We start from the raw sequence: 27,057 nt of genomic DNA, 5'->3' as shown, positions 1-27,057 counted from the left end.
AGAAGAACAGGTCATCAGGATTGGAGGAAGTCTCATTAACAACCTACATTATGCAGATGGCACAACCTTGCTTGCTGAAAGTGAAGAGGACTTGAAGCACTTACTAATGAAGATCAAAGGCCACAGCCTTCAGTATGGATTACACCTCAACATAAAGAAAATAAAAATCCTCACAACTGGACCAATGAGCAACATCATGATAAACGGAGAAAAGATTGAAGTTGTCAAGGATTTCATTTTACTTGGATCCACAACCAACAGCCATGGAAGCAGCAGTCAAGAAATCAAAAGACGCATTGCATTGGGCAAATCTGCTGCAAAGGACCTCTTCAAAGTGTTGAAGAGCAAAGACCTCACCCTGAAGACTAAGGTACACCTGACCCAAGCCATGGTATTTTCTATCACATCATATGCATGTGAAAGGTGGACAATGAATAAGGAAGATCGAAGAAGAGTTGACGCCTTTGAATTGTGGTGTTGGCAAAGATGTTGAATATACCATGGACTGCCAAAAGAATGAACAAATCTGTCTTGGAGGAAGTGTGGCCAGAATGCTCCTTAGAGGCGAGGATGGCGAGACTGCGTCTTCCATACTTTGGACATGTTGTCAGGAGGGATCAGTCCCTGGAGAAGGACATCATGCTTGGCAGAGTACGGGGTCAGCAGAAAAGAGGAAGACCCTCAACAAAGGTGGATTGACACAGTGGCTGCAAAAATGAGCTCAAGCATAACAACGATTGTAAAAGTGGCATAGGACAGGGCAGTGTTTCGTTCTGTTGCGCATAGTGTCGCTATGAGTCGGAACCGACTCAACAACAACAATTATGTTGGATATTTAAAACAGTTTTGCTTCATGTAATATCATGTTCACGTTCATCACATATTAAAGCAGGGCAAAATATGTTCACCCTTACATTTTGTCTAATTATTTTTTGTTTGATTTATTAAATTCTTTCACAGAAGAGGTTTTTTTTTTTGTTTTTTCTTAAAAAAGGAAATAACCTGAATTTGCATCTCAGTGTGAAAAATGGATGAGAAATTTACTCATTCATTCATTCTAGTCAAGTGATATTTAAAAACAGCATGTCTCTACGGCCGAGTATGTGACTATTCTGGAATACAGAGGTAAATAAAGCAAACACGATTCCTAACCTCTTAGAGCTTTCAATTTTCCAGAGAAAGACATAGAAACAGTGATCATGGCTAATGAATTTCAGTCATGTTTCCTGTTATGTGGAGACATGGAGGACAAGGGATTCTCTCACCAGAAGCTTGAACAAGAGGGGAAAACAGATGTTCACTCGAAGGTGCCCATGAAACTTCTAAAGGCAGACACCTCGTTGGTTGATGCATATGTGGACCTGGAACCTCCAACAATGTTACATCTTGGAGATATTAGTTTGTGATTCTATACTGGGGGCACAGGAACATAATGAGCCTCTGGGGATGCACAGATAATCAAAATGCAATGAGTGAGTAGAATAGTCTGGACCAGTTTTGTCAAAAGATGGAAAAATAAAAGTAGATCAGAAAATTTCACTCTTCCAGTGTCTAAAGACCAAAATTAAGCGAAAACAAGCAGAGGGGACAGAGTATCCAGTAATAAAAGACAGTCCAGGGAGCAAGAGAGTGTAATTTTGGGAACAAAACATGCATTAAAACTTTTTAAAGATCTAAAATATGAAACATAAGAAATTTCACACGCATGCAATATAAATTTCCTCACGGAATGTAAATTCTGCCAGGATATATGTGTGATCCTGGTTAATGAACTTAACCTTTCTGAGCCCCAGTTTTCTGGAATGTAATGTATCATACACTTTTGTTGTGGTTGTGTGGTATTGAGTCAATTCCGACTCACAGTGACCCTATAAGGCACAGAAGAACTTACCCAGTAGGATTTCCTAGGATGGGAGCAGATTGCCAGGTCTTTCTCTTGCAGATTGGCTGGTGAGTTTGCCAACCTTTTGGTTAGCTGGCAGGTGCTTAACAATTGTGCCACCCAAACAAAAAATCAAACCCACTGCCATCAAGTTGATTTGGACTCATAGTGGTCCTACAGGACAGAGTAGACCTGTCCCGTAGGGTTTCCAAAGCTATAAATCTGTACGGAAGCAGACCTTTCTCCCACAGATTGACTGGTGGGTTCGAACCACTAACTGTTTTGTTAGCAGCCGAGTGCTTTAACCAGTGCGACACCAGGGCTTCTTATACCATACATTAAAAACCCACCCACTGCCATCGAGTCATACATTAGGTATGCATTATTTATTTGCTGATTCTGATACCTGGCACACTCCCCCCTTCTTTCCCTGCTTTCTGAATTCCTTTCTTTCACTCCCATATCACAATAGTTTCCTTCCTCTGCAATGCAGAGAACTCCATGGTGCTTTCCCCCTTCCCTCCTCATCGACCTGGACTGTGCATTCAGGCAGCTGCTTCCTGGTCCTTTGTGGTTTGTAGTTTTCACTTTTGTGTTCCTCCGTGTATAAAGCCACCAATCGAAAGCAAAAGATGCAAATGAGGGAATGTCCCTGGTTCAATGATGTAAGAGTTACCAGACGCCATCCAGTGGATATCAATACACACTTACCCAATATGTTGCAGAGTAAGGTTACCATGTGCTGCAGAGTTAGGCTCCCACGTGTTGCAGAGTAAGGTTCCCATGCGTTGCAGAGTAGGGCTCCCACACGTGGCAGAATAGTGTTCCCAAGTGTTGCAGAGCAGGGTTTTCAAGGCTGTCATCTCTCGGAAGCAGACAATCAGTACTTCCTTCCAAGGCCCCTCTGAATGGGTACCTTTCGGTCAGTAGCCCAGTGCTTAACTCTCTGTGACACTCACGACATCCTGATGGAACCCCATTGCCACGGAGCCGATTTCGACTGATAACAACTCTGGAGGGAGCAGCCCCATACGGTTTCCCAGGCTGTAATCTTTATGGAAGCAGACTACCACATCTTTCTCCTGCGGAGGGGCTGGTGGGTTGAGCTGCTGACCTGTTGGTTACCAGTCGAGCTCTTAACAGCTGGGCCACCAGGGTTCCTTTCCCGGATAGAACAGTATATTTTCAAAGGAAGTAGAAACAGTACAGTCCCCAACTTATGCCATATTTGAGTTATGATGAACGGCACATCTGATAGATTTTTGGTACATCTTATTGTTTTTTTAGGAATGTATACTACATACGATGTCGCAGTGTGTGATTCGCGGATGTTATCATTCTCAGATGTTCACTCGAAGATGTTCACTGTTATGATTTACTGTTCAAAACACTGCAGGATATTGACAGATCAGAACTTACGGTATTTTGAAGAGGAAGGGAATGCTGAAGAAGAAAGAAAAAATGAGGAAGAGGAAAGAGAGATGTCAAAAATTTTTACGTGAAATGATTAGCAGAAGTCTTTTCTAAACGAAATCAGGGGCTTCAGTTGCTTGAAAACATGGACCCAAATGCTTATCACTTTGCTAAAGTTGACAGGCAGATTTGGGAAGTTGTGAGATGTTGCTGCAAAATATATGAAGAAAAAAATAAAAGAAGCATATAGACAACACTCACTCATTTTCTGAGTAAGAAGCCTTCCCCTGCCCCTAGTGATAACCCAGATGATCCAGAATGTTCCACAAGTAGCGTTATTACTGCAACTGACAAAATGCCAACATTGTCCAACTCTTCTTCATCCTCAGAGTAAATTTTTATGATTTGTGACTTTTTTAATGTTTGTATGTATTAAAATGTATCTGTAAGTTTATATGTCATGTTTTTAACCCCTAAAGAAAAGACTGGATTTCAAAATATTCTGATAATAAAAAGTAATAATAATGAAAACTAAAAAACAAAAAAGAGGTATTCAACTTACATCAGGACCGACTTATACAGAGACCTCAAAAAAGAACCCCATTGTAAGTCGCGGACTCTATGTATTCGTTTTTACCTGTGGGCTTTTAAACAGTTACAGAGAAAGAGGGCCAATTACTGGCCAAGACAGGCAAAAACAGTGGCCAAGTCTGTGAAGCCAAGTGTAGCCAGAATTCTGTCCCCTACTAGTGAATTTTTTTCCAGAGATAAGAGAGGCTGTTTCTGGAAAGAACTGACCCCAATGTTGGAATAAACTAATTTGTTTACCTTTTTTATGTGTCTTAGACAAGGAAAATATTCCCAGCTTCAGGCATGGCATGTCGTCTTTGCACAACGGGCAGCTATGTGGAGAGAGAAAAGGGGCAAATGTGTTCCTTGCTTCCAACCCTCTCTGCTGAGCAAATGTGTGATTAATCACACCTTCTACACCCTGTGGGATACAAGAGGCAGTTGTCAGGTTGTCGTCACCTGCCGTCAAGTCGGTTCTGACTCATAGTAATCCTGTGTACAACAGAATGATACACTGCTGGTCCTGCGCCATTCTCACAATCATTGATATGATTGAGCCCGTTGTTGCGGCCACTATGACAATGCACCTTGTTGAGGGTCTTCCTCTTTTTCACTGACCCTCTACTTTACCAAGCATGATGTCCTTCTCCAAGAACTGGTCCCTCCTGATAACATGTTCAAAGCATGAGAGACAAAGTCTCACCATCCTTGCTTCTAAGGAGCATTCTGGCTGTACTTCTTCTAAGACAGACTTGTTTCTTCTTTTGGCAGTCCATAACATATTCAATATTATTTGCCAACAACATAACTGAAAGACATCAATTCTTCTTCAGTCTTCCTTATTCATTGTCCAACTTTTACCTGCATGTCAGGCACCTGAAAACACCATGGCTTGGGTCAGGCACACCTTAGTGTTCAAGGTGATATCTTTGCTTTTTAATCCTTGAAAGAGGTCTTTTGCAGCACATTTGCCCAATTCAATGTGTTGTTTGATTTCTTGACTGCTACAAAAAAGAAAAAAATTTTTTTTTTTACTTCCATGGGTGTTGATTTTGGATCCGAGTAAAATGACATCCTTAAGAACTTCAATCTCTTCTCAGTTTTTCATCATGTTGCTTATTGGTCTGGTTGTGAGAATTTTTTTGTTTTCTTTATGTTGAGGTGGAATCCATACTGAAGGCTGTGGTCTTTGATCTTCATCGGTAAGTGCTTCAAGTCCTGTTGAGTTTCAGCAAGCAAGGTTGTGTCATCTGAATACCAGAGGTAGTTAATGAGTCTTCCTACAATCCTGATGCCAAATCCTTCTCGTATAGTCCAGCTTCTGAGATTACTGGCTGAGCATAAAGTTTGAATAAGTATGCGAAGGCATAAATTACTTCAGTGTCAGCAGCATGCGACTGTGAGTTTGTCGTACTGAGGGGGAGGAGAATTGCTGAGATGGTGGCAGCTATGACAATGGTATTCAAATTTCAGCAGGGTCGCCTATGGTAGACTGGTTTCAGCTGAGCTTCCAGACTAAGACAGAATAGGAAGAAGGAACTGGCAGTCTACTTCTGAAAGGAATTAGCCAGTGAATATCTTAGGAACAGCAGGAGGCAGTAGAGACTGCCAATCTGGGTGTGGAATTCCAGGGGAAATCAGAAGAAATAGCTCCTGTCTGATGGTTCATGAACTTTTTCTTAAATCGTCCATTTTACAAACGTGTTTGTACTAGGAGATTAGGAGGCTTACGTTTATAATTTGGAGAAAATTCTCTGCCAGCTTGAATAATGACCTTGCATCTTTTCGACATTGCCTCAGTAGTAAGATAGAGCTCAGACATGGTTAACGGGATTTCAGAGAACACAGTGATTGCCAACGGATAGCAAGGGGGCGGTATCTATTTGGGCAGAATTTGGGAGGTTTTAAGGTAATGTGAGGTAATGTGGACAATATGGTAAGTGAAGAATTTATTCAGGAAGTTTGCGTGCGTGCGTGCGTGCGTGTGTATGTGTGTGTGTGTGAATTGCTCAGGGAGCACAAGAGGGCCTTTAATTTAGGAGGGGGCTTTGAAAACTTTGCCTCGGCTTGCCCAATCTTTAGATTGCTTCTCTCCATAACTGGGTTGTGGTGGTGGTGGTGGTGGTGGTTGGGAGACGCAAAGTTATGTTTTAAGCTATGTTTGTTTCTTGCTTTTCTCTCCTCCTTCACCCTGTGGGGGGAACCAGCGTAGGAGTAGGGCAAAGGCATGAAAAGTTTTGGATTTACCTGGCTCTTTCTCTGTGATTGCTTAATACCTTTCAAATATTTTGATCTCTTCCATCTATTGGATGATGCTTTTTTTTTTTTTGAACATAATTTTACTTTTTGATTGTTGTTATTTTATGTTTGGGGAGCAAAAGTCCTATGATTTGGTGCTGTACTGTCTCTATGCCTCACAAATTTCTATAACCACATTATGGTCATATCCATAAGTGATGAATCTGTTATATATTTGAAAACATTGGAGAACAAGGGTGGGTTTGGGATCCTGTCAGCAGCAAGGCGCTCACCACACACCAGCCCTACACAGGTCCCTCAGTATTGCTTGATGTTAACTACCAAGGTGCTCAACCAGAACAGGGGGCCAAGGGGCCCTGGTTGTTGCTGCATTTCCCTAGAATGGCTTTAGGGGGCCACGTTGCATTATCAGCTGGAGATAGCTCAGTTTGGGGACACAGGGATCAAAAGTGTGAATATCGCCATGCCTCGACTCTCTCTACACGCCAAGCCTTGCACTGAAGCAAACAATATCCCGTGGATGACCAGCTGGGAACAGAAACACAGTAACTAGAGGGAGCTTTATCGCCTTCACTGACCACACATCTACATCGAATGAACTGGTGAAGAATCCAGGAGCTCACCTACGCCTCACTTAGGCACGTCCACATTCCAATTCTACAAGCAGGAGATGCGGCAGGCACAGGGCTCTCATTTACTCAAAAACCAAAGTGTACGTCATGGAACTTGAAGCACGTTGAAAGAGTCAGTTGCAGTTTGAGAGCTTCAAAGGAGAAATGAGGTGTTTAAAGTGTTGACTAGAACGTGGCAGGGCTTCAAGAGGTGGAACAGGAGAATAGGCAGCAGTAAGTCAATTATGTCTTCAAATCATTTGGATTCACAGGAGGAGAAGCCCGAGAGCATGAAGCTCTCCCATGGAGACATGGACATCATCAGTGCCCCCAGCACCCATGCCACTGATATCACAGCAGCCCATAGAGTATGGGAAGGCACAAGAGTTACTCCAGTGCCAACAGCACGCTTTCCTTTCCTTCCTAGAATGCAGCAAGTCATCACAGCCCAGGGAAAGTGATTCATGGAGCCAGTGCAAACCAAGGAAGCTATTAAATTCAGGTCATGTTGCAGCCTTCTTCTAAAAACAAAATGAAACAACACTTGAACAAAAGGGTCACAGGATGGCATTTGAGTACTTAGCAACAAGTAAGGCACAGTTTTCTCAGCAGAGCAAATGTTAGTAATGTATATACTGGAATATCACAATTTCTAGTGGCAGTGAAGACTGTTGTGGAAATTCATTGATTTATTTTAGTTAATTGAAAAGTGACATTGCTGGATGAATTCTCGTTCTTCTCTTTCCAGTAGGTACATAGTGCACCGGGTGGACACATTTAAGCTTAGTGTTTGGAACCTTTCCTGAGAATTGGGGCCCAAAAGCAAGTAAAAAACATCTACTAGTCAGTAGACAACGGGAAGTTCAGTTTGGACGAAAGGTGAGAAACTGAGCTGTTGTCCTTGGTAATGAGAACAGATTGGCCTTGGAGACGCTTGTCTGTGGAATCAGGGAGGCCCTGAAGGAGAAGAGTCAGAGCCCGTATCCACGGTAATCTTCAGAGTGGAGATCGTTATTTGCTTTTTGTTTATTCTTATTTTGTTTATACAGAAGGAAACTTGAGTTAAAAGTAAATGGATTTATAGGAGTCTGCGTAGTTTAATCCATTTACACCATGCCTTCTGTCCCTTGTGAAATAAGAGATGGCAAAACTTTGGCATTTGAGTTGGAACCCAGAATCCTTTGTCATTTCACCTTCCCTGTACTACTGATTTAATGCCAGGGTGTCTCTTTCGTTCATAAATTCCATGTTCATTTCTATCCCACATTTCCTTTACTGGGCCCTTCCAGATAAATCATTACTTCAACTCTTTCTACAGTTTTTACCTTAGAACTTTGTTACATTCTGACTAGTTCATTTCTCCAATTTTAATAAATGAGTATAATCCACATAGTATTGCCGAGAGAACTGTGTTCACATTTGTAAATATCTTAGAACAAAGGCTGGTCCATACCTGGCAGGATAATAAAATTTGCTGTTATCATTGTTAAATATCATTTTTATAAGTATCCAGATTAAGAACAGAATCTCTTTGAATCACCCAATTCCCTTTCTTTTAATTCTAGTTCCTGAAACCATTCTGCTCATTGCCTGAGTAAATTTCTTTACCTCGGTGAAATGCTCAGAGAAGGGCACTCAGGCATTATCTGACTCCTTTCTCTCCCCAGAGCTGAAAACATGTGGGTTAAGTGAAAGATAAATCAGAGAGTTGGTTTTGCAAAGCTGAAGGCTGTCCATTGACCCACTTTAGGTGCTGGCATTAGCAACCATTTTGCTGCCTTTGCTTACTTCAATATTACCTTCCTTCTTCTCATCTACCATAGTCCTTAGTCCCCAATTTTGTTAGCTTTCACGTCATCACTTTGTCAGCTAAAAGGTCACTTCCCTCCTTTCACTTTTGTGACAGTCAGACTTAATATTTGTTTTCTTTTTGCCCACAAACAACTGTCAAATTTTGCTTTTTAGGAAAGTTGAAATAAAAAACAAAAAATCTGGCATCCTGAAAGTCATAGAGAAAAATGATACAGTTCCTTTGCCTTTCTTTTGCTTCCCTTTGTTTGTGTTAACCCCAAGATGAAATGGAGTAATGCAGAGGCAGCAAGACAACCTTGCCCAATAAACCACAACATGAAAAAAGTTAACAAAAATTTAAAATGAAAAATCACTAATGTAAAAGAAAGACTGTGTCTAGCTCAGAAACTTCAAGCTCAATAACTGTTCAATAGTTTAAGTAAGAGAGTTGACTAATAAAAGCCGTACTTGGCAAAATAAAAATTATTTGGCTACTAAAAGTAAAAGAATTACAATTGGGTTACTCCTTACCTACATAGACAAGAAAACTTTTTGCTATTAGTATTTGAAGGCTGTAGACATATTTAGTAGCTATGTACAGAGGTGTCATGGGCTGAATTTTATTCCCCCAAAATGTGCGTCTTAATTTGGCTAGGCCAAGATTCCCAGTATTGTGTGATCATCCACCATTTTGTCATTTGATGTGATTTTCCTATGTGTTGTAAATCCTATCTCTACGATGTTGATGAGGAGGGATAGGCAGCAGTTATGTGAACTCAATCAACAAGGTTAGATTGTGTCTTAAGCCAATCTCTTTTGAGATATAAAAGAGAGAAGCGAGCAGACAGACAAGCGGACTTCATACCACCAAGAAAACAGCACTGGGAGCAGAGGGCATCTGGATCCGGGGCCCCTGCACCTGGGAAGACCCTCAACCAAGGAAAGATTGATGACAAAGACCTTCATCCAGAGTCAACAGAAAGCAAAAGACTTCCCCTGCAGCTGATGCCCTGAATTTGGACTTGTAGCCTACTGGACTGTGAGAGAAAAAATTTCTGTTCGTTAAAGCCATACAGTTGTGGTATTTGTGTTACAGCAGCACTAGATAACTAAGACAATAGGTCAGGAGAGGCGGAGGTCGGCACTGATAACTAGTGTTCTTCACACCAACACTCTAGGAGCACAGGTGAATATTCGGGAGGATTAATGATTTTGACAACCAAAAAACTCCTCCTCAGTAAAAGGGGTCTAAAGCCATCTGGATGTGGTCAGTGGCCCTCAGCAAGTGAGTCCAGGAAAGTTTTGTTTAAGAACACTCTGTCACTCTAAAGGAGAGGGTGTTACACTGTGATAATTACCTTGTGAGTGAGGTAGTGCTGGGGAAAGGTTGACAATAAATTCATCTTGTAATTAGAATCTCTATACCCATAAGCACCTGCAAGGAACTAGGATTCCTGCTGGGGGTACTGGCACAGCCTGAGGAGGACTGTAGACATCCAGTAAGAAAGAGTGGAAAGAAAGGGCAATGGCTATTAAACTACTAACCTTGTGGCCCTGGTGAAGCAAAAGCACACAGACCTACATGATTGTGTTGTAGAAGGTAGAGAACAGTTGGAGATTCTTATTCACTAATAAGCATCAGGCTCAGCTATGAATAAAACAGAGAACACAATCTAGGCTTTGTCCTAAAGAGCTTACTTGTGACAAAACCCATGGGGCTGAGGGAGTCTGACTTTGACTTCCTATGTAACGTAAGGGGGGCAAAAAGAAAGCCCAGGATGAGCGCTTTGTTTCCAGCACAAAGAAGAGCAATGTGTGTGTGTGTGTATAAGAGTATTTACATATCCACCTAAATTGTGGACTATATGACAAAGATGTTTTTTACAAGTATCCACTTACATTGGAACACCTGAAATTTACTGAGAAAATTAAAGTTCTATTGCAAAAATTTAGACTTTAGATTGATGACATCTTCTCAGGCCATATAGAAAATGCTTATGTGAAAACAAAAAGACAGAAGTAAAAGTTTAATATTGAGGATGGTTTAGAAAATGAAAACTCTTATGTTCCCTATACAAAAGCCACGATAGGAAGAATGTCTTCAGAGAACCTAGGCTCCAAGGTTCAACCAAACGCCCAGCTCAGTCGGGCCAGCAGCATTCTTAATTCTCCCAATGGCCCTCCTGCTCTCTTTACTGACAGCCCTGGTGGCGTTCAGCTGTGGCCCTGCTCCATCTCTGGGTTGTGATCTGCCTCAAAACCACAGCCTGGCTAGTGAGAAGACCGCTGACCTTCTGGATCAAATGCAGAGACTCCCCACTTTCATCTGTCTGAATGATAGAAAGGACTTCAGATTCCCCCAGGAGATGGTGGATGGCAGCCAGCTCCAGAAGGCCCAGACCTTCGCTTTCCTCCACGAGATGCTCCAGCAGATCTTTGAACTCTTCCATAGAAAGGACTCCTTTCCTCCTTGGGACACTACCCGCCTGCACCAGCTCCTCAGTGGACTCCTTAAACAGCAGAAAGACTTGGAGACCTGCTTCGTGCAGGCAACGGAAGAGGAAAAATCTGTCCTGCCCATTGAGGCCCCTGAAGTGGCTGTGAAGGAGTACTTTGAGGGAATCTGTTCCTATCTGAAAGAGAAGGAATACAGTGAGTGTGCCTGGGAAGTTGTCAGAGTGGAAATCAGGAGATCTTTCTCTTCATCGACAAACTTGCAAGACAGGTTAAGAAGAAAGGATGATGACATGAGTTCATCTTGACTTCACTTACAATGACTGATATCCCCTATCGCACTTGCATGCATATCTTTGATTATTTCAGAAGATGCTTATTTCTGCTCTAGTCACAATTTATGGAATTAAATCCAACAATTACTTTGAGAGCAGTATTAAACAAGTATATGTTAAAAATATTCAGGTCCAAGGACATCAGTCTGTAGGAGATGACTGTCCTGACTTTCTGTCTGCCTCTCTATTTATTTATTTATCTTTATTGATTTTTTCTGACTTGTTACCAAATTTGTAATATCTACATTTTTATTTTAAAAAATGCCACATTTACATTGTATTCAAATTTATAAAAACATATCCACTTTTCTGTTTTATTATTTATTTCATCGAATATTTATTATGTCTTATGTAATAAATTCTTATCAAAGAAAATTTCTCAAATTCATTCTTAAAGAATAAAATCAAAGCCCTGATTTTGTAAACGAAATTGAAGAACGGATGGTAAAATGTATTTACTCACTCACTCATCCTGTTTGTGTCATATGTGTCAAATGAGTAAGTGACAGATTATATAATTGCCATCAAATCCAGGTGAATGAATCAAACACGATTCTTTCCGTGCTAGAACTTTCAGTAGTGCAGGGAAAGAAACATAAAAACAATACTGATGTTTACTTAATTTCAATTAGATTAAATACTATTGAAAGAATTTTTTTTAAATGATGTTCTTACACAATAACTTTAGCTATGAAAGATGCTGGGAAGAAAAGGAAATATTAGATGTCCTTTCTAAAGTGCCTGGGAGACATGAAGTTTTATTGACAGGAGTCTTACCAGCAGTTGGATACACGGCTCTACCATGTGCAAAAATGCCATTGATGGAGGTATGAGTTTGGGATTTGTTTTTGTATATCAGATCATGAGAGCATGGGAATTGTTATAAAATATTTTTATAAGGTTATTTAGTTTTGAAAAGATTTACAGATAGAAGCACTTTTTTTTCAGCCAAAATTAGTTGTTTTTTGTTTGTAGATAAATATAAGCTAAGCATTTTTATATAAGATAAAGGGAGAGAGAGAAATAAAAATATACAAAAATTCCATTCTGGCTAGAGCAAAGGAGAATAAAGAAGACCAAAGACACAAGGGAAAGAATAGTCCAAAGAACTAATGGACACAACTACCACAACGTTCACCAGACTGAGGCCAGAAAAACTAGATGGTGCCCATTTACCACCACCTGGCTCTGGCAGGGATCACAAGAGAGGGTCCTGGATAGAGTGAGAAAAAAATTTAGAATGAAATTCAAATTCACACACACACACAAAAGACCAGGCATGCCCGTCTGACAGAGACTCGAGAAACCCCAGAACATAGCCCCCGACAGCCTTTTAACTCAGTACTGAAATCATTCCTGAGGTTCATCCTTCAGCCAAAGATTAGACAGGTCTATAGGGTCAACGATAACACATGTGAGGAAGTGCTTCCTAGGTCAATTATGTATAGGAAACTAATGGACACAACAGCCGAGAAGTAAAGATGAGAATGCAGGAGGAGCCAGGAAAATGGAACAAATGGAAACAAGGAATCTGGGGTGGAGAAGGAGAGAGGGTTGACACATCATGCAGTTGGTAACCAAAGTTGCAAAACAATTTGTCTATTAATTGTTTAATGATAAACTAACTTGCTCTGTAAACTTCCACCTAAATCACAATTAAAAAAAAAAAAAAAAGAGATTAGCAAGTGCTACTGGAACAACAACAACATATCTACCTATCTATCTATATAGACGATTTTAATGAAAAGCGGCTGCAGCAGTATATCGACAGGGAACTGCCAGAAGTTCAAGCCGGATTCAGAAAAGGACATGGAATAAGGGATATCATTGCTGATGTCAGATGGATCCTGGCTGAAAGCAGAGAATACCAGAAGGATGTTTACCTGTGTTTTATTGACTATGCAAAGGCATTTGACTGTGTGGATCGTAACAAACTATGGGTAACATTGGGAAGAATGGGAATTCCAGAACACTGAATTGTGCTCAAGAGGAAAATTAGCATAGATCAAGAGGCAGTTGTTCGGACAGAACAAGGGGATACTGATAGGTTTAAAGTAAGGAATGGTGCGCGTCAGGATTGTTTTCTTTCACCATACCTATTCAATCTGTATGATGAGCAAATAATCTGAGAAGCTGGACTGTATGAAGAAGAATGGGGCATCAGGATTGGAGGAAGATTCATTAACAACCTGCATTATGCAGATGACGCAACCTTGCTTGCTGAAAGTGAAGAGGACTTGAAGCACTTACTAAAGAAGATCAAAGACCACAGCCTTCAGTATGGATTGCACCTCAACATAAAGAAAACAAAAATCCTAACAACTGGACCAATGAGCAACATTGTGATAAACGGAGAAAAGATTGAAGTTGCCAAGGGTTTTGTTTTACTTGGATCCACAATCAACAGTCATGGAAGCAGCAGTCAAGAAATCAAAAGACGTATTGCATTACGTAAATCTGCTGCAAAGGACCTCTTCAAAGTCTTGAAGAGCAAAGATGTCACCTTGAAGACTAAGGTGTGCCTGACCCTAGCCATGGTATTTTCAATCACATAATATGCGTGTGAAAGATGGACAATGAATAAGGAAGACCGAAGGAGAATTGACACTTTTGAATCGTGGTGTTGGCGAAGAATATTGAATATCCCATGGACTGCCAAAAGAAGGAACAAATCTGCCTTAGAAGAAATACAGCCAGAATGCTCCTTAGAGGCAAGGATGGTGAGACTGCTTCGGACATTTAGTCAGGAGGCTCAGTCCCTGGAGAAGGACATCATGCTTGGCAGAGTACAGGGTCGGTGGAAAAGAGGAAGACCCCCACAAGGTGGATTGACACAGTGGCTGCAAAAATGAGCTCAAGCATAACAATGATTGTAAGGATGGCTCAGGACTGGGCAGTGTTTCCTTCTGGTGTGCATAGGGTCACTACGAATCAGAACCGACTCGATGGCACCTAACAACAACAACAACACCTATATAGATAGATAGATAAATAGATGATATATAGGTGATAGATAGATAACATTTTTAATATATTTTGAGGTTGTATATAAAAAGAAAAGTATCATACTTGAGTCAATTTTGGCCCACAGTGACCCTATAAGACAGAGTAGAACTACCCCACAGGGTTTCCAAGGAGCAGCTGATGAATTCCATCTGCCAACCTTTTGGTTAGCAGCCAAGCTCTTAACCACTGTGCCACCAGGGCTCCTATGTAAGAGTACACACGAGTAGGACATATAAAATGCTTAAACATTTAAACTTATTTATTTAAGAGGGTTTGTTTAATGTTTGAATTAAAACTTTTAAGTGAGCCAATGGAAGTGCAAGTAGGAACATGGATATCAATGAGGTCAAAAGGAGGTAAACCCCCCCCCCAAAAAAATATTATCGTGTAGTCGATTCCAACTCATAGCAACCTTACAGGACAAAGTAGAACTATCCATAGGGTTTCCAAGGCTGTAATCTTTAAGGAAAATGCCTGCCACATCTTTCTTCTGGTGGGTTTGAACTTCTGACCTTTGGATTAGCAGCCGAGCAGTCAACCACTGCATCACCAGGGTTCTTCAAAAGATGTTGTTGTTAGGTGCCATCAAGTTGGTCCCACATCATAGTGCTCTATGTACAATAGAACGAAACACTGCCAGATCTTGCATCATCCTCACACTCATTGCTATTTTTGAGCCCATTGTTGCAGCCACTGTGTCAATCCATCTTTTTGAGAGTCTTCCTCTCTTTCAATGGCCCTCTACTTTACCAGGCATGATGTCTTTCTCCAGGGACTGGTCCCTCCTGATAACATGTCCAAAATATGGGAGTTGAAGTCTTTCCATCCTCACTTCTAAGGAGAATTCTAGCTGTACTTCTTCCAAGACAGATTTGCTCATTCTTCTGGCAGGCCATGGTATATTCAATATACTTCACCAACACCAGGATACAAAGGCATCAATTCTTCATTGGTTTTCCTTTTGCCTACTCCAGCTTTTGCATGTATATGAAGCGATAGAAAATATCATGGCTTTGGTCAGGCGCACCTTAGTCCTCAAAGCAACATCCTTGCTTTTTAACACTTTAAAAAGGTCTTTTGCAGCAGATTTGCCCAATGCAATACATCATTTGATTTTTTAAAAATTTTTTATTGTGCTTTAAGTGAAAGTTTCCAAATCAATTCGGACTCTCACAAAAACATGATAAACACCTTGCTATATACTCCTAATTGCTCTCCCCCTTATGAGACAGCACACTCCTCCCCTCCACTGTTTCCTTTCGTGTCCATTGGGTCAGCTTCTGACCCCCTTTACCCTCTCCTCTCCCCTTCAGACAGGAGATGCCAACATAGTCTCTTGTGTCTACTTGATCCAAGAAGCTCGTTCTTCACCAGTATCATTGTCTATCCCATAGTCCAGTCCAATCCCTGTCTGAAGGGTTGGCTTTGGGAATGGTTCCTGTCTTGGCCTAACAGAAGGCCTGGGGACCATGACCTCCGGGGTCATTCTCACTCAGACCATTAGGTCTGGTCCTCTTACGAGAATTTGAGCTCTGCATCCCAACGTTCTCCTGTTCCCTCAGGGGTTCTCTGTTGTGTTCTCTGTCAGGGCAGTCATCGGTTGTAGCCGGGCACCATCTCGTTCTTCTGGTCTCAGGTTGATGTAGTCTCTGGTTTGTGTGGCCCTTTCTGCCTCTTGGCCTCATAATTACCTTGTGTCTTTGGTGTTCTTCATTCTCCTTTGCTCCAGGTGGGTCGAGACCAATTGACGCATCTTAGAAGGACACTTCCTACCTTTTAGGACCCCAGATGCCTGTCTCCAAAGTGGGATGCAGTACATTTTCTTAATAGATTTTATTATGCCAGTTGACTTAGATGTCCCCTGAAACCATGGTCCCCAAACCCTCACTCCTGCTCTGCTGGCCTTTGAAGCACTCAGTTTTTTCAGGAAACTTCTTTGCTTTTGGTTTAGTCCAGTTGTGCTGACCTCTCCTGTATTATGCGTTGTCTTTCCCTTCACCTAAAATAGTTCCTATCTACTATCTAATTAGTGAAAGCTCTTCTCCCTCCCTTCCTCTCCCCTCTCGAAACTATCAAAGAAGATTCTCTTCTCTGTTTAAACTATCTCTCGACTTCTTATAATAGTGGTTTTATAAGATATTTGTCCTTTTGCAGCTGACTAATTCCAATCAGCATAATGCCTTCAAGATTCCGCCATGTTATGAAATGTTTTACAGATTCATCATTGTTCTTCGTTGAAGCGTAATATTCCATTCTGTGAATATCCCATTATTCATTTCTCCATTCATCCATTGATATGCACCTTGGTGGCTTCCATCTTTTTGGTATTGTAATCAGTGCTGCAATGAACATGGGTGTGCATATGTCTGTAGGTGTAAAGGCTCTTTTTCTCTAGAATATATTCCAAGGAATGGGGTTGCTGGAACTTATGATAGTTCAATTCCTTCCTTTTTAAGGAAGCGCCAAATCAATTTCCAAAGTGGTTGCACTATTACATCCTACCAGTAGTGTATAAGTGTTCCACTCTCTCCAAAACCTCTCCAACATTTATTATTTAGTGTTTTTTGGATTAATGGCAGTCTTGTTGGAGTGAGATGGACTCTCCTTGCAGTCTTGATTTGCCTTTCTGTAATGGCTAATGAGCCTGAGCATTTCCTCATGTATCTGTTACCTACCTGAATGTCTTCTTTAGTAAAGTGTCTGTTCATATCCTTTGCCCATTTTTTAACTGGAGTATTTGTGTTTTTGAGTTGAGTGTTTGCAGTATCATGTAGATTTTAGAGATCAGACACTGATCGGAAATGTCATAGCTAAAAACTTTTTTCTTTATACTCGTTTGGTAAAGTCTTTGGATGAGCATAGGTGTTTGATTTTTAGGAGCTCCCAGTTACCGGGTTTCTCTTTTGCATTCTTTGTAATGTTTTGTATACTGTTTATGGCATGAATTAGGGCTCTTAGTGTGCACCCTATTTTTTCTTCCATGATCTTTATTGTTTTAGATATTATATTTAGGTCTTTGATCCCTTTTGAGTTGGTTTTTGTGTGTGGTGTGAGTTATGGGTCCTGTTTCTTTTTTTTGCAGAACGGATATCCAGTTATGCCAGCAGAATTTGTTAAACAGGCTATCTTTTCCCCATTTAACTGACCTAGGGCCTTTGTCAAATATCAACTGCTCATATGTGGACAGATTTGTGTCTGGATTCTCAATTCTGTTCCATTGGTCTACGTATCTGCTGTTGTACCACTACAAGCTGTTTTGACTACTATGGAGGTTTTATAGGTTCCAAAATGAGGTAGAGTGAGGCCTCCTACTTTGTTCTTCTTTTTCAGTAATGCTTTACTTATCGGGGGTCTCTTTCCCTTCCATATGAATGGAGCTGGTGATTTGTTTCTCCATCTCATTAAAAAAAGGCTTTGGAATTTGGATCGGAATTGCATTGTATCTGTAGATCACTTTTGGTAGAGCAGACATTTTTACAATGTTAAGTCTTCCTATTCATGAACAAGTGATGTGTTTCTACTTATGTAGGTCTCTTTGTAGGTATGTTTATGTAGGTATGCTTTTCCACTTAGGCAGATCTCTTTTGGTTTCTTGCAGTAGTGTCTTGTAGTTTACTATGTATAGGCCGTTTCCATCTCTGGTAAGATTTATTCCTAAGTATTTTATCTTCCTGGGGGCTACTGTAGATGGTACTGATTTTGCTATTTCCTCTTCGATGTTCTTTTCATTGGTGTAGAGGAATCCAACTGATTTTTATATGTTTATCTTGTATCCTGATACTCTGCTGAACTCTTCTATTAGTTCCGGTAGTGTTCTTGAGGATTCCTTAGGTTTTCCTGTGTATAAGATCATGTCATCTGCAAATAGAGATGCATTTACTTCTTCTTTACCCATCTGGATGCCCTTTATTTCTTTATCTAGCCTAATTGCTCTGGCTAGGACCTCCAGCACAATGTTGAATAAGAGAGGTAATTAAGGGCATTCTTGTCTGGTTCCCGTTCTCAAGGGGAATTCTTTCAGAATCTCTCCATTTAGGATGACGTTGGCTGCTGGCTTTGTATAAATGCCCTTTATGATGTTGAGGAATTTCCTTCTTTTCCTATTTTGCGGAGAGTTTTTATCATGAATGGGTGTAGAACTTTGTCAAATGCCTTATCTGCATCAATGCATAAGATCATGTGGTTCTCGTCTGTTGCTTTATTTATATGATGGATTTCATTATTTGTGTTTCTAATGTTGAACCATCCCTGCATACCTGGTATGAATCCCACTTGGTCATGGTGAATTATTTTTTTGATATGTTGTTGAATTCTGTTGGCTAGAACCTTGTAGAGGATTTTTGCATCTAAGTTCCTGAGGATTAAAAAAAAAAAAAGGATTATAGATCTGTAATTATGTTTTTCTGTGGTGTCTTTACTTGGTTTTGGTATAAGGGATACGCCAGCATCATAGAATGAGTTTGGGAGTATTCCATCCTTTTATATGCTCTGAAATACCTTTAGTAGTAGTGGTGTTAACTATGGTCTGAAAGTTTGGTAGATCTTTCCAGTGAAGGTGTCCGGGCAAGGGTTTTTGTTGTTGTTGTTCTTGGGAGTTTTTTTAATTCCTTTTCAATCTCTTCTTTTGTTATGGGTTTATTTAGTTGTTCTATCTCTGTTTGTGTTAGTTTAGGTAAGTAGTGTGTTTCTAGAAACTTATCTATTTCTTCTAGGTTTGCAAATTTGTTATAGTACAATTTTTCATAGTATTCTGGTATGATTCTTTCAATTTCGGTTGGGTCTGTTGTAATATTGTCCATTTCATTTCTTATTCAGGTTATTTCCTTCCCCATGTGTTTTTCTTTGGTCATTTGGCCAATGGGGTATTCATTTTGTTAATTTTTTCAAAGAACCAGTTTTTGGTCTTGTTAACTTTTCAATTGTTTTTCTGTTCTCTATTTCATTTAATTCTGTCTAATTTTTATTATTTGATTTCTTCTGTTGCCTGAGGATTTCTTTTGTTGCTTTCTATTTGTTCAAGTTGTACGGATAATTCTTTGATTTTGGCCCTTTCTTCTTTTTGGATGTGTGCATTTATTGATATAAATTGACCTCTGAGCACTGCTTCTGCTGTGCCACAAAGTTTCTGATAGGAAATGTTTTCATTCTCATTGGAGTCTATGAATTTCTTTACTCCATCCTTGATGTCTTCTATAACCCAGTCGTTACTGAGCAGGGTATTGTTCAGTTTCCCAGTGTTTGATTTTTTTTCCCCTGCTTTTTGTGTTATTGATTTCTACTTTTATGGCCTTATGGTCAGAGAAGATGCTTTGTAATATTTCAATGTTTTAGATTCTGCTAAGGCTTGCTTTATGACCCAATATGTGGTCTAGTCTACAGAGTGTTCCATGTGCATCGGAAAAGAATGTATACTTGGCTCTGCTGGGTGGAGTGTTCTGTATATGTCTACGAGGTCAAGTTGATAGGTTGATAGTGGCATTTAGATCTTCTGCATCTTTATTGAGCTTCTTTCTGGGTTTCCTGTCCTTCACTGAAAGTGGTGTGTTGAAGTCTACTACTATAATTGTGGAGCTGTCTATCTCACTTTTCAATGCTGTTAGAGTTTGGTTTATGTGTCTTGAAGCCCCGACATTGGGTGCATAAATATTTAATATGGCATTTAGTTAAAGATATTTGTCCGTTAAGTGAAAATACTAGCTGCTGTAACAGTTAAAGAGAAAATTATCAATACATTGAACATAATACAGATTTATCTTTTTTTTTTTTTTTCACATAAGAATTCAATGCAGACATTCCTGGTCAGATGGCTTTCCTGGCTGGCTCTCTTCCAGACAGTGAAACAAGGATCTGGGTGTGTTATTTTTTTTTGGCTTTGCCATCTTCAGCATGTGACTCCAAATGTCTGTGGTGTTTGTGTCTATTCTACACAATTGTAAATGCAGAAATTATGTTGGATGACGTGGGGATGTTTTCAAAGTTCAAGTCTTTAAAGGTCCAATATCACTTGCACTCACACTTAGTTGACATGGATTTCTTCTCATGCCATACCTAAGTGTAAGAGATGTGGAAAAAGGAGTCTAATAGAATGACTGGTGGGAAGAGGACAAAAGTTCAGTGAATAAGACCAATGGTCATTTTTGCACTAAATGTACTAGTATGTTTTTAAAGGGAAAAAAAATACAATCATGTTCTTGACTGCACAAAACCAACAAAGCAAATCCTGACCCAAAGTCTGATTCCAGAATTTAAAGCCAGGGAAGAAGACATGGATGTCACTCCTTAGGGTACACAGCATCATTGACCCTTTGAAAGAATCATTCATGTTGGTTTCAATAGACACAGGTTAAGTTGGAAATTGGCCAAAGATATGAGTCAAGGACTTGGAACACATTGTCAAGTTTATGTTGTTTCCTTATTACCTGAGGGAGATGAAGAAAGTATGATCAGGCAGCTCCTTGAAGGTTCTTGAGTATCACTGAGAAGGCTGACATAAAAGTGGCAAGTGAGTCTTCCATACATCACCAGGTGTTTGTTTCCCATTCTAATATTATCAATTTCGCAAGTGCAAACTTAAAGAAAATATCCCTGTAATGAACTAAAAAAAAAAAAAAAAACCCAGTGAACTAGTTGTTCTTTTTTTTAATACTCCACACAACCTCCAATAATAACTTCTCTTTTAGTGCCATGAGCAATTTTCAAAGTGTCTTTAGATCTATTATCCTCTCAAATCACATGTATCTAGTATGTGTGGATATCATTCTTTCTATTATGATCACGATTATTCTTTTCATGAATATTAAGCTCCTGAAATAGTAGGGACTGGGCCAGATGCCTAGGAAACAAGGTTAAAAAAACCAAAGCAAAACAATAACAGTTGCCATCAAGTCAATTCTGACTCATAGCAATGCCTCGTGTACCAGTGTAGCACTGTGCTGTATACTGTTTTCAATGGCTCATTTTTCATAAGTAGATCAGCCAGGCCTATGTTCCAAGGTGACTCTAGGTGAAGTCCAGCTGCCAACCTTTTGCTTAGCAGCCAAGCTCTTTAATGTTCACACCTCCCAGGGACTCTAGGAAGTAAAGAAAGGTAAGATAATTTCTCTCCCCACAGGCTACTCATGGGGAATATACTAAAGGGAAAATAGGTCTGGTCATCAAAGGCTATGTTCCTGTCACGTAGAAGTGAGAATATAGTCGTGCTCAGTGTATAAAGACTTAGTATATTAAAAAAGTCACAATCGATTTGGAGGCAACCAGTATGGGTAGTATATAAAGAAAAATGACAAAGTTAGCAGTTAAAAACTTTTGGCCAAGGACTCAGAATCCAACCTCTAGGTATTTCACCAGAAGTAGTGCTCTAATTATGAAATGTCATAATTTTGGAAGTCCAACTGTAATGAAGCCCACATTGTGAATATGGGCGGAAATGGATGGAGATAAGAAGAAGCAAAGCATAATTAGTAATTCTTTGTGAGAAATCCTAAAGAATTGCAGGATAAAGTTAGGTAATCATCACTTAGTGTTTGGTGAAGATCTATCTAAAAACAGAAGGTCAAAGTCACTGGTGGCTCCATTTCTATGCCTCTTTCTACTAGTTTACTACTCACCTCATTCTTTTTCCCCAATCCCTTCCCTTCAGTTTCTACACAAACACTGTTCATCCATTTGGGCACAACCCATATCCAAATGCCTTTTGTTTCAGTGTATAACACACTTATAATGGATTTTGATTCATGTACATGGATTCATAGAATATTTACTTTTTTGTTTAAGATTTTTTTTCACTCAGCACAATTTTCCACATGTGAAATTCAGGTGCATCTTTGTGGGGATTTAAAACATCAGGCTACCAAAGATGGAAAGAGTAGGAATCTATAGAACTGAGGCAGCCTAACTTCTCATAAATTAAAAGGAATGAAACCTGAGTTTGTGATTGAAGGTGAAAGTTAATTCTTCACTTAATAAAGTTCCATATGTATCCAGATTTGAATTTAGAACAATGATGGTTCTCTTTGAATTGCTAAGAATTGACTTGGATAGGAACCTCTGAAACTTATTTGGGAAATTTCAAATTTAAGGGGAATATATACAAAGGAAAATTCAAAGTGATGATGCTTTCTAATTAAATTTTTTTTTTTTTTTTTTTTTTACTGAGGGTGCTATTACTCCTAAGGTGTAAACTGCTTCTTGGGAGTGTGAATAAATCTTAGATATTTCAATGGTTTGAGTTTCTTCAAAGCTCAGCCTTATCCAACAAAATCTTATACCTTCGTATTTATTTTCTCTCATGTTTCCTTTGGTATCCTATGAGAAGCATGGACATTGAGTTGATGGCAGGTACACAAAATTTATGCAAGATTAATGGAGGATTTTCTCTCTATCCTTTGCTTGATCTAGAAGTCACATCATGAGAGGTCACCTCCTCATACTTACAGGTTGCCAATGGCTGCCTTGTGAATGTTTCACAATAAGCATTGAACCTCAGTGCTTTTGAGTGTAACTTGGGATGGGAACTGTAAATACTAGTAGTGTGTATTTGAATATTTAACTATTCTAATTTGTTTACCTATCAATAGTAACTTCAAGTGCTGAAGAGAAAAATGTCAACAATATCTGGATGAATATCTCCAAATATCAGAGTTATAAGTTATTTTCTCATACCACTTGTCTTAGTTATCTTGTGCTGCTATAACAGAGATACCACAAGTGGATGGCTATAACACAGAGAAATTTATTTTCTCACAGTCTAGTAGGTTACAAGTCCAAGTTCACGGTGTCAGCTCCAGGGGAAGGCTTTTTCTCTCTGTCGGCTTTAGAGAAAGATCCCTTGTCCTCAAACTTCCCCTGGTCGAGGAGCTTCTCAGATGTAGGTACCCAGGATCCAAAGGATGCGTTCTGCTCCTGGTGCTATTCTCTTGGCGGTATGAGGTCCCCAACTCTCTGCTTGCATCTCTTTCCTTTTATCTCTCAAGAGATAACGGTTGGTGCAGGCCACACCCCAGGGAAACTTCCTTTACCTTGCATCAGGGAGGTGACCTGAGTAAGGGTGGTGTTACAATCCCACCCTAATCCTCTCAACATAAAATTACAATCACATAGTGGAAGACAACCACAAAATACTGAGAATCATGGCCTAACCAAGTCGACACAAATTTTGGGGGGGCACAATTCAATCCATGACACCAGTCAAAATTAAAAGTCAAATATGCTAAAAATAACTTAAGAAAATAATTTAATTTTCAGTTGTTTGTTCTTTTTATGACCTAGATGTCCCCCGAAACTATTGTCTCCAGCCCCTAGCTCCAGCTGCTCTGTCCCTCAAATTGTTTGGATGTGTCCAAGAAACTTCTTAGTTTTTGCTTTCACTCATGGAGAATATACTAAAGGGAAAATACTTCTGACTTCCCCGGTATTGTGCGTTGTACTTCCCTTCACAGAAGTTGATTCTTGTTTACTGTCTAGTTAGTGAATTCCCCTCCTGCTCCCTCCCCACACTCATAACCATCAGGAAGGTTTTCTTCTGTGTTTAAACCTTTTCTTGAGTTCTTAGAATAGTGGTCTCATACAGTATTTGTCCTTTTGTGACTGACTAATTTCATTCAGCCTAATACCCTCCAGATTATTCCATGTTGTGAGGTGATTTGCAGATTCCTTATTGTTCTTTATCATTGCATAGTATTCTATTATATGTATGTATCATAATTTGTGTATCCATTCTTCTGTTGACGGGTACGTAGATTGCTTCTATCTTTTTGCTATTTGAACAATGCTGCAGTGACCACAGGTGTACCTATACGTATTCATGTGAGGGCTCAATTCTCTGCACTGTATTCCTAGGAGCAGGATTGCTGAATGATATGGTACTTCTACTTCTAGCTTTTTAAGGAAGTGCCAAATTATTTTCCAAAGTGGTTGGTTGTACCATGTTACATTCCTACCAGCAGTGTAAAAGTGCTCCAGTGTCTCCAAAATTTCTTGAACATTTTTTATTTTGTGTTTTTTGGGTTAATGCCAGCCTTGTTGGGGTGAGATGGTATGTCATTGTAGTGTTGATTTACATTTCTTTAATGGCTAATAATGATGAGCATTTCCTCATATGTCTGTTAGCTGCCTGAATGTCTTCTTTGGTGAAGTGTCTGTTCATATCCTTTGCCCATTTTTTAATTGTGTTGTCTTTTTGTTGTTGAGGTGTTTTTAGAGATTAGACCCTGATTGGATATGTCGCAGATAAAATTTTTTCCCCAGTTTTTAAGTTCTCTTCTTGCTCTTTTGGTTAAGTCTTTGGATGAGCATATGTGTTTGATTTTTAGGAGCTCCTAGTTATCTAGTTTCTCTTCTGGTGTTTGTGCATTGTTAGTTATGATTTATATACTATTTATGTCATGTTAGGGCTTCTAGCATTGTCCCTATTTTTTCTTCCAGGATCTTTATCATTTTAGATTTTGTATTTAGGTCTTTGACCCATTTTGTGTTAGTTTTTGTGCCTGGTGTGAGGTATGGGCCTTATTTCATTTTTTTGCTGATGGATATCCAGTAATGGCAGCACCATTTGTTAAAGAGACTGTCTTTCCCCCATTTAATGGACTTTGGACCTTTGACAAGTATCAGGTGCTCATAGGCAGATGGATTTAGGTCTGGGTTCTCAATTCGGTTCCATTGGTTTATGAATCTGTTGTTGTACCAGTACCAGGTTGTTTTGACCACCATAGTGGTATAATAGGTTCTAAAATCAAGTAGAGTGAGGCCTCCCACTTCAGTGATGTTTTACTTATCCAGGGCCTCTTCCCTTTCCATAGGAAGTTGGTAATTTGTTTCTTGATCTCATTAAAAAATGCCACTGGTGTTTGCGTAAGGATTGCTTTGTATCTGTAGATCACTTTGTATAGAATTGACATTTTCAAAACGTTGAGTTTTCCTACCCATGAGCATGGTATGTTTTACCAGTTAGGTAGGTCTCTTTTGGTTTCTTGCAGTAGTGTTTTGTACCTTTCTTTGTATACATCTTTTATGTCTCTGGTTAGATTTATTCCTAAGTACTTTATCTTCTTGTGGGCTGTTGCAAAGGGTATTGATTTGGTGATTTCCTTTCAAAATTCTTTTTGTTGGTGTAGAGAAATCCAACTGATTTTTGTATGTTTTTCTTGGATCCTCAGTTGTTTATTCTTGATAGATAATCTTTAAGTATTTCATTCCATTGCTATTATATATTTATGTAAGTTCCTAATTTGCCTATGTGATTTAACATACTACAATGTATATAGGTAAATGAATTACATGAAAAATTACTCAGCAAACTTAGTTACAAAGTTAAAGGTTAATAGCTTTTGAATTTAAATTTTAGCTTAAAATTTTGATATAGTCATTATTAACCCTGCATTCAATAAAAAGAATAAATTTTACACTTCCTCATTTTATGTATAAAACACAAATATACACGTAATATATAAAGAAAAATGCAGTAAATCTGTGCTATTAAAATCATGGGGGGGGGACGTTCAGCTGGGAAAAAAAAATCAACAGACTTCCAAGAGAAAAAAAAATAATGGTTGAGAATCACTGCACTACAAACCCAAGTAGAGAGTGCATAAAGAAAAGCAAAAAAGAGAAGTAGAAAGTAAGGGGTGGTCATTAAGAAAATAGAAACTAGTGCATTTCTTATTTAAAACACAAGCCCAGAGGAAGGTCTTCAGAAAACCTGGAGGCCCAGGTTCACAGACTCGTCAGCGTTAACCAAGACGGCACCAGCTGCGAGATCCCCAATGGCCTTCTCTTTCCTTTAGCTGATCGCCCTGGTGGTGCTCAGCTGCAACTCCACCTGCTCTCTGGGCTGTGACCTGCCTCAGAGCCATAGCCTGGCTAACAGGAGAACCATGATGCTTCTGGAACAAATGAGGAGAGTCTCCACTTTCTCCTGCTTGAAGGACAGAAATGACTTCGCATTTCCCCAGGAGGAGCTTGATGGCAACAAATTCCAGAAGGCTCAAGCCATCTCTGTCCACCACGAGATGATCCAGTAGACCTTCAACCTCTTCAGCATAGAGGCCTCCTCTGCTGCCTGGGTCACAGCTTCCTGGACAAATTGTTCCCTGCACTTGATCAGCAGCTGAATGACCTAGAAGTCTGTTTGATGAAGGAGATGGGGATAGAAGAAACTGCCCTCCCCCTGATAAATGAGGATTCCATGCTGGCTGTGAGGATGTACTTCCAAAGAATCACTGTCTGTCTAACAGAGAAGAAATACAGCCCTTGTGCCTGGGAGATTGTCAGAGCAGAAATCATGAGATCCTTCTCTGCAACAACAAATTGGCAAGAGAGGTTAAGAAGTAAGGAAGGCCACCTGGTTCCATAAAAAAAAAAAAAATTCTCATGGACTGTACACACTCTGTAATTATTTCCCAAAGTTCAGCCATTTTGAAGACTCTCATTTCTGCTATAATCAGGACAGGAATTGAATCAACTTTGGCAAATGTGTTTTCAGGAGTATTAAGAAACGTTGCATTCAACTACATGAGCACTAGTTCTTTACATGTTACCGTGCTGATGTATCTATTTATTTATCTATTTAAATATTTTTTACTTATTTATTTAGCTTTTTACATATTTAACTTATTTTTTGTTCACATCATATCATGTACACCTTTACTTTGTGCATAAAATTATATTCTTTATATTTTGCTAATTTATTATTTTGCTTCATTCATTAAACTTTTCTTATACAGAACTTCTTGTATTTGTT

General features: G+C 39.5%; 1 protein-coding gene and 1 pseudogene across 1 annotated transcript; both read left to right on the top strand.

Moving 5' to 3' along the window:
* Positions 1 to 10,515: 10,515 nt before the first annotated feature.
* Positions 10,516 to 11,288, top strand: LOC135232372 (interferon omega-2-like). The gene has a single exon (XM_064290908.1). The coding sequence runs from the start codon at positions 10,701 to 10,703 to the stop codon at positions 11,286 to 11,288; it is 588 nt and encodes a 195-aa protein (XP_064146978.1). The 5' UTR covers positions 10,516 to 10,700.
* Positions 11,289 to 22,636: 11,348 nt separating this feature from the next.
* LOC135232349 (interferon alpha-5-like) lies at positions 22,637 to 26,670 on the top strand (annotated as a pseudogene).
* Positions 26,671 to 27,057: the final 387 nt, after the last annotated feature.

This window comes from Loxodonta africana, chromosome 9 (assembly GCF_030014295.1).
Source record: "Loxodonta africana isolate mLoxAfr1 chromosome 9, mLoxAfr1.hap2, whole genome shotgun sequence".
Classification (NCBI taxonomy): Eukaryota; Metazoa; Chordata; class Mammalia; order Proboscidea; family Elephantidae; genus Loxodonta; species Loxodonta africana.
This window is presented reverse-complemented; position numbering and strand designations above follow the sequence as displayed.

Coding starts and splice junctions, on each gene's coding strand:
- LOC135232372 (XM_064290908.1), top strand. CDS start 10,701: ATGGCCCTCCTGCTCTCTTTACTGACAGCCCTGGTGGCGTTCAGCTGT.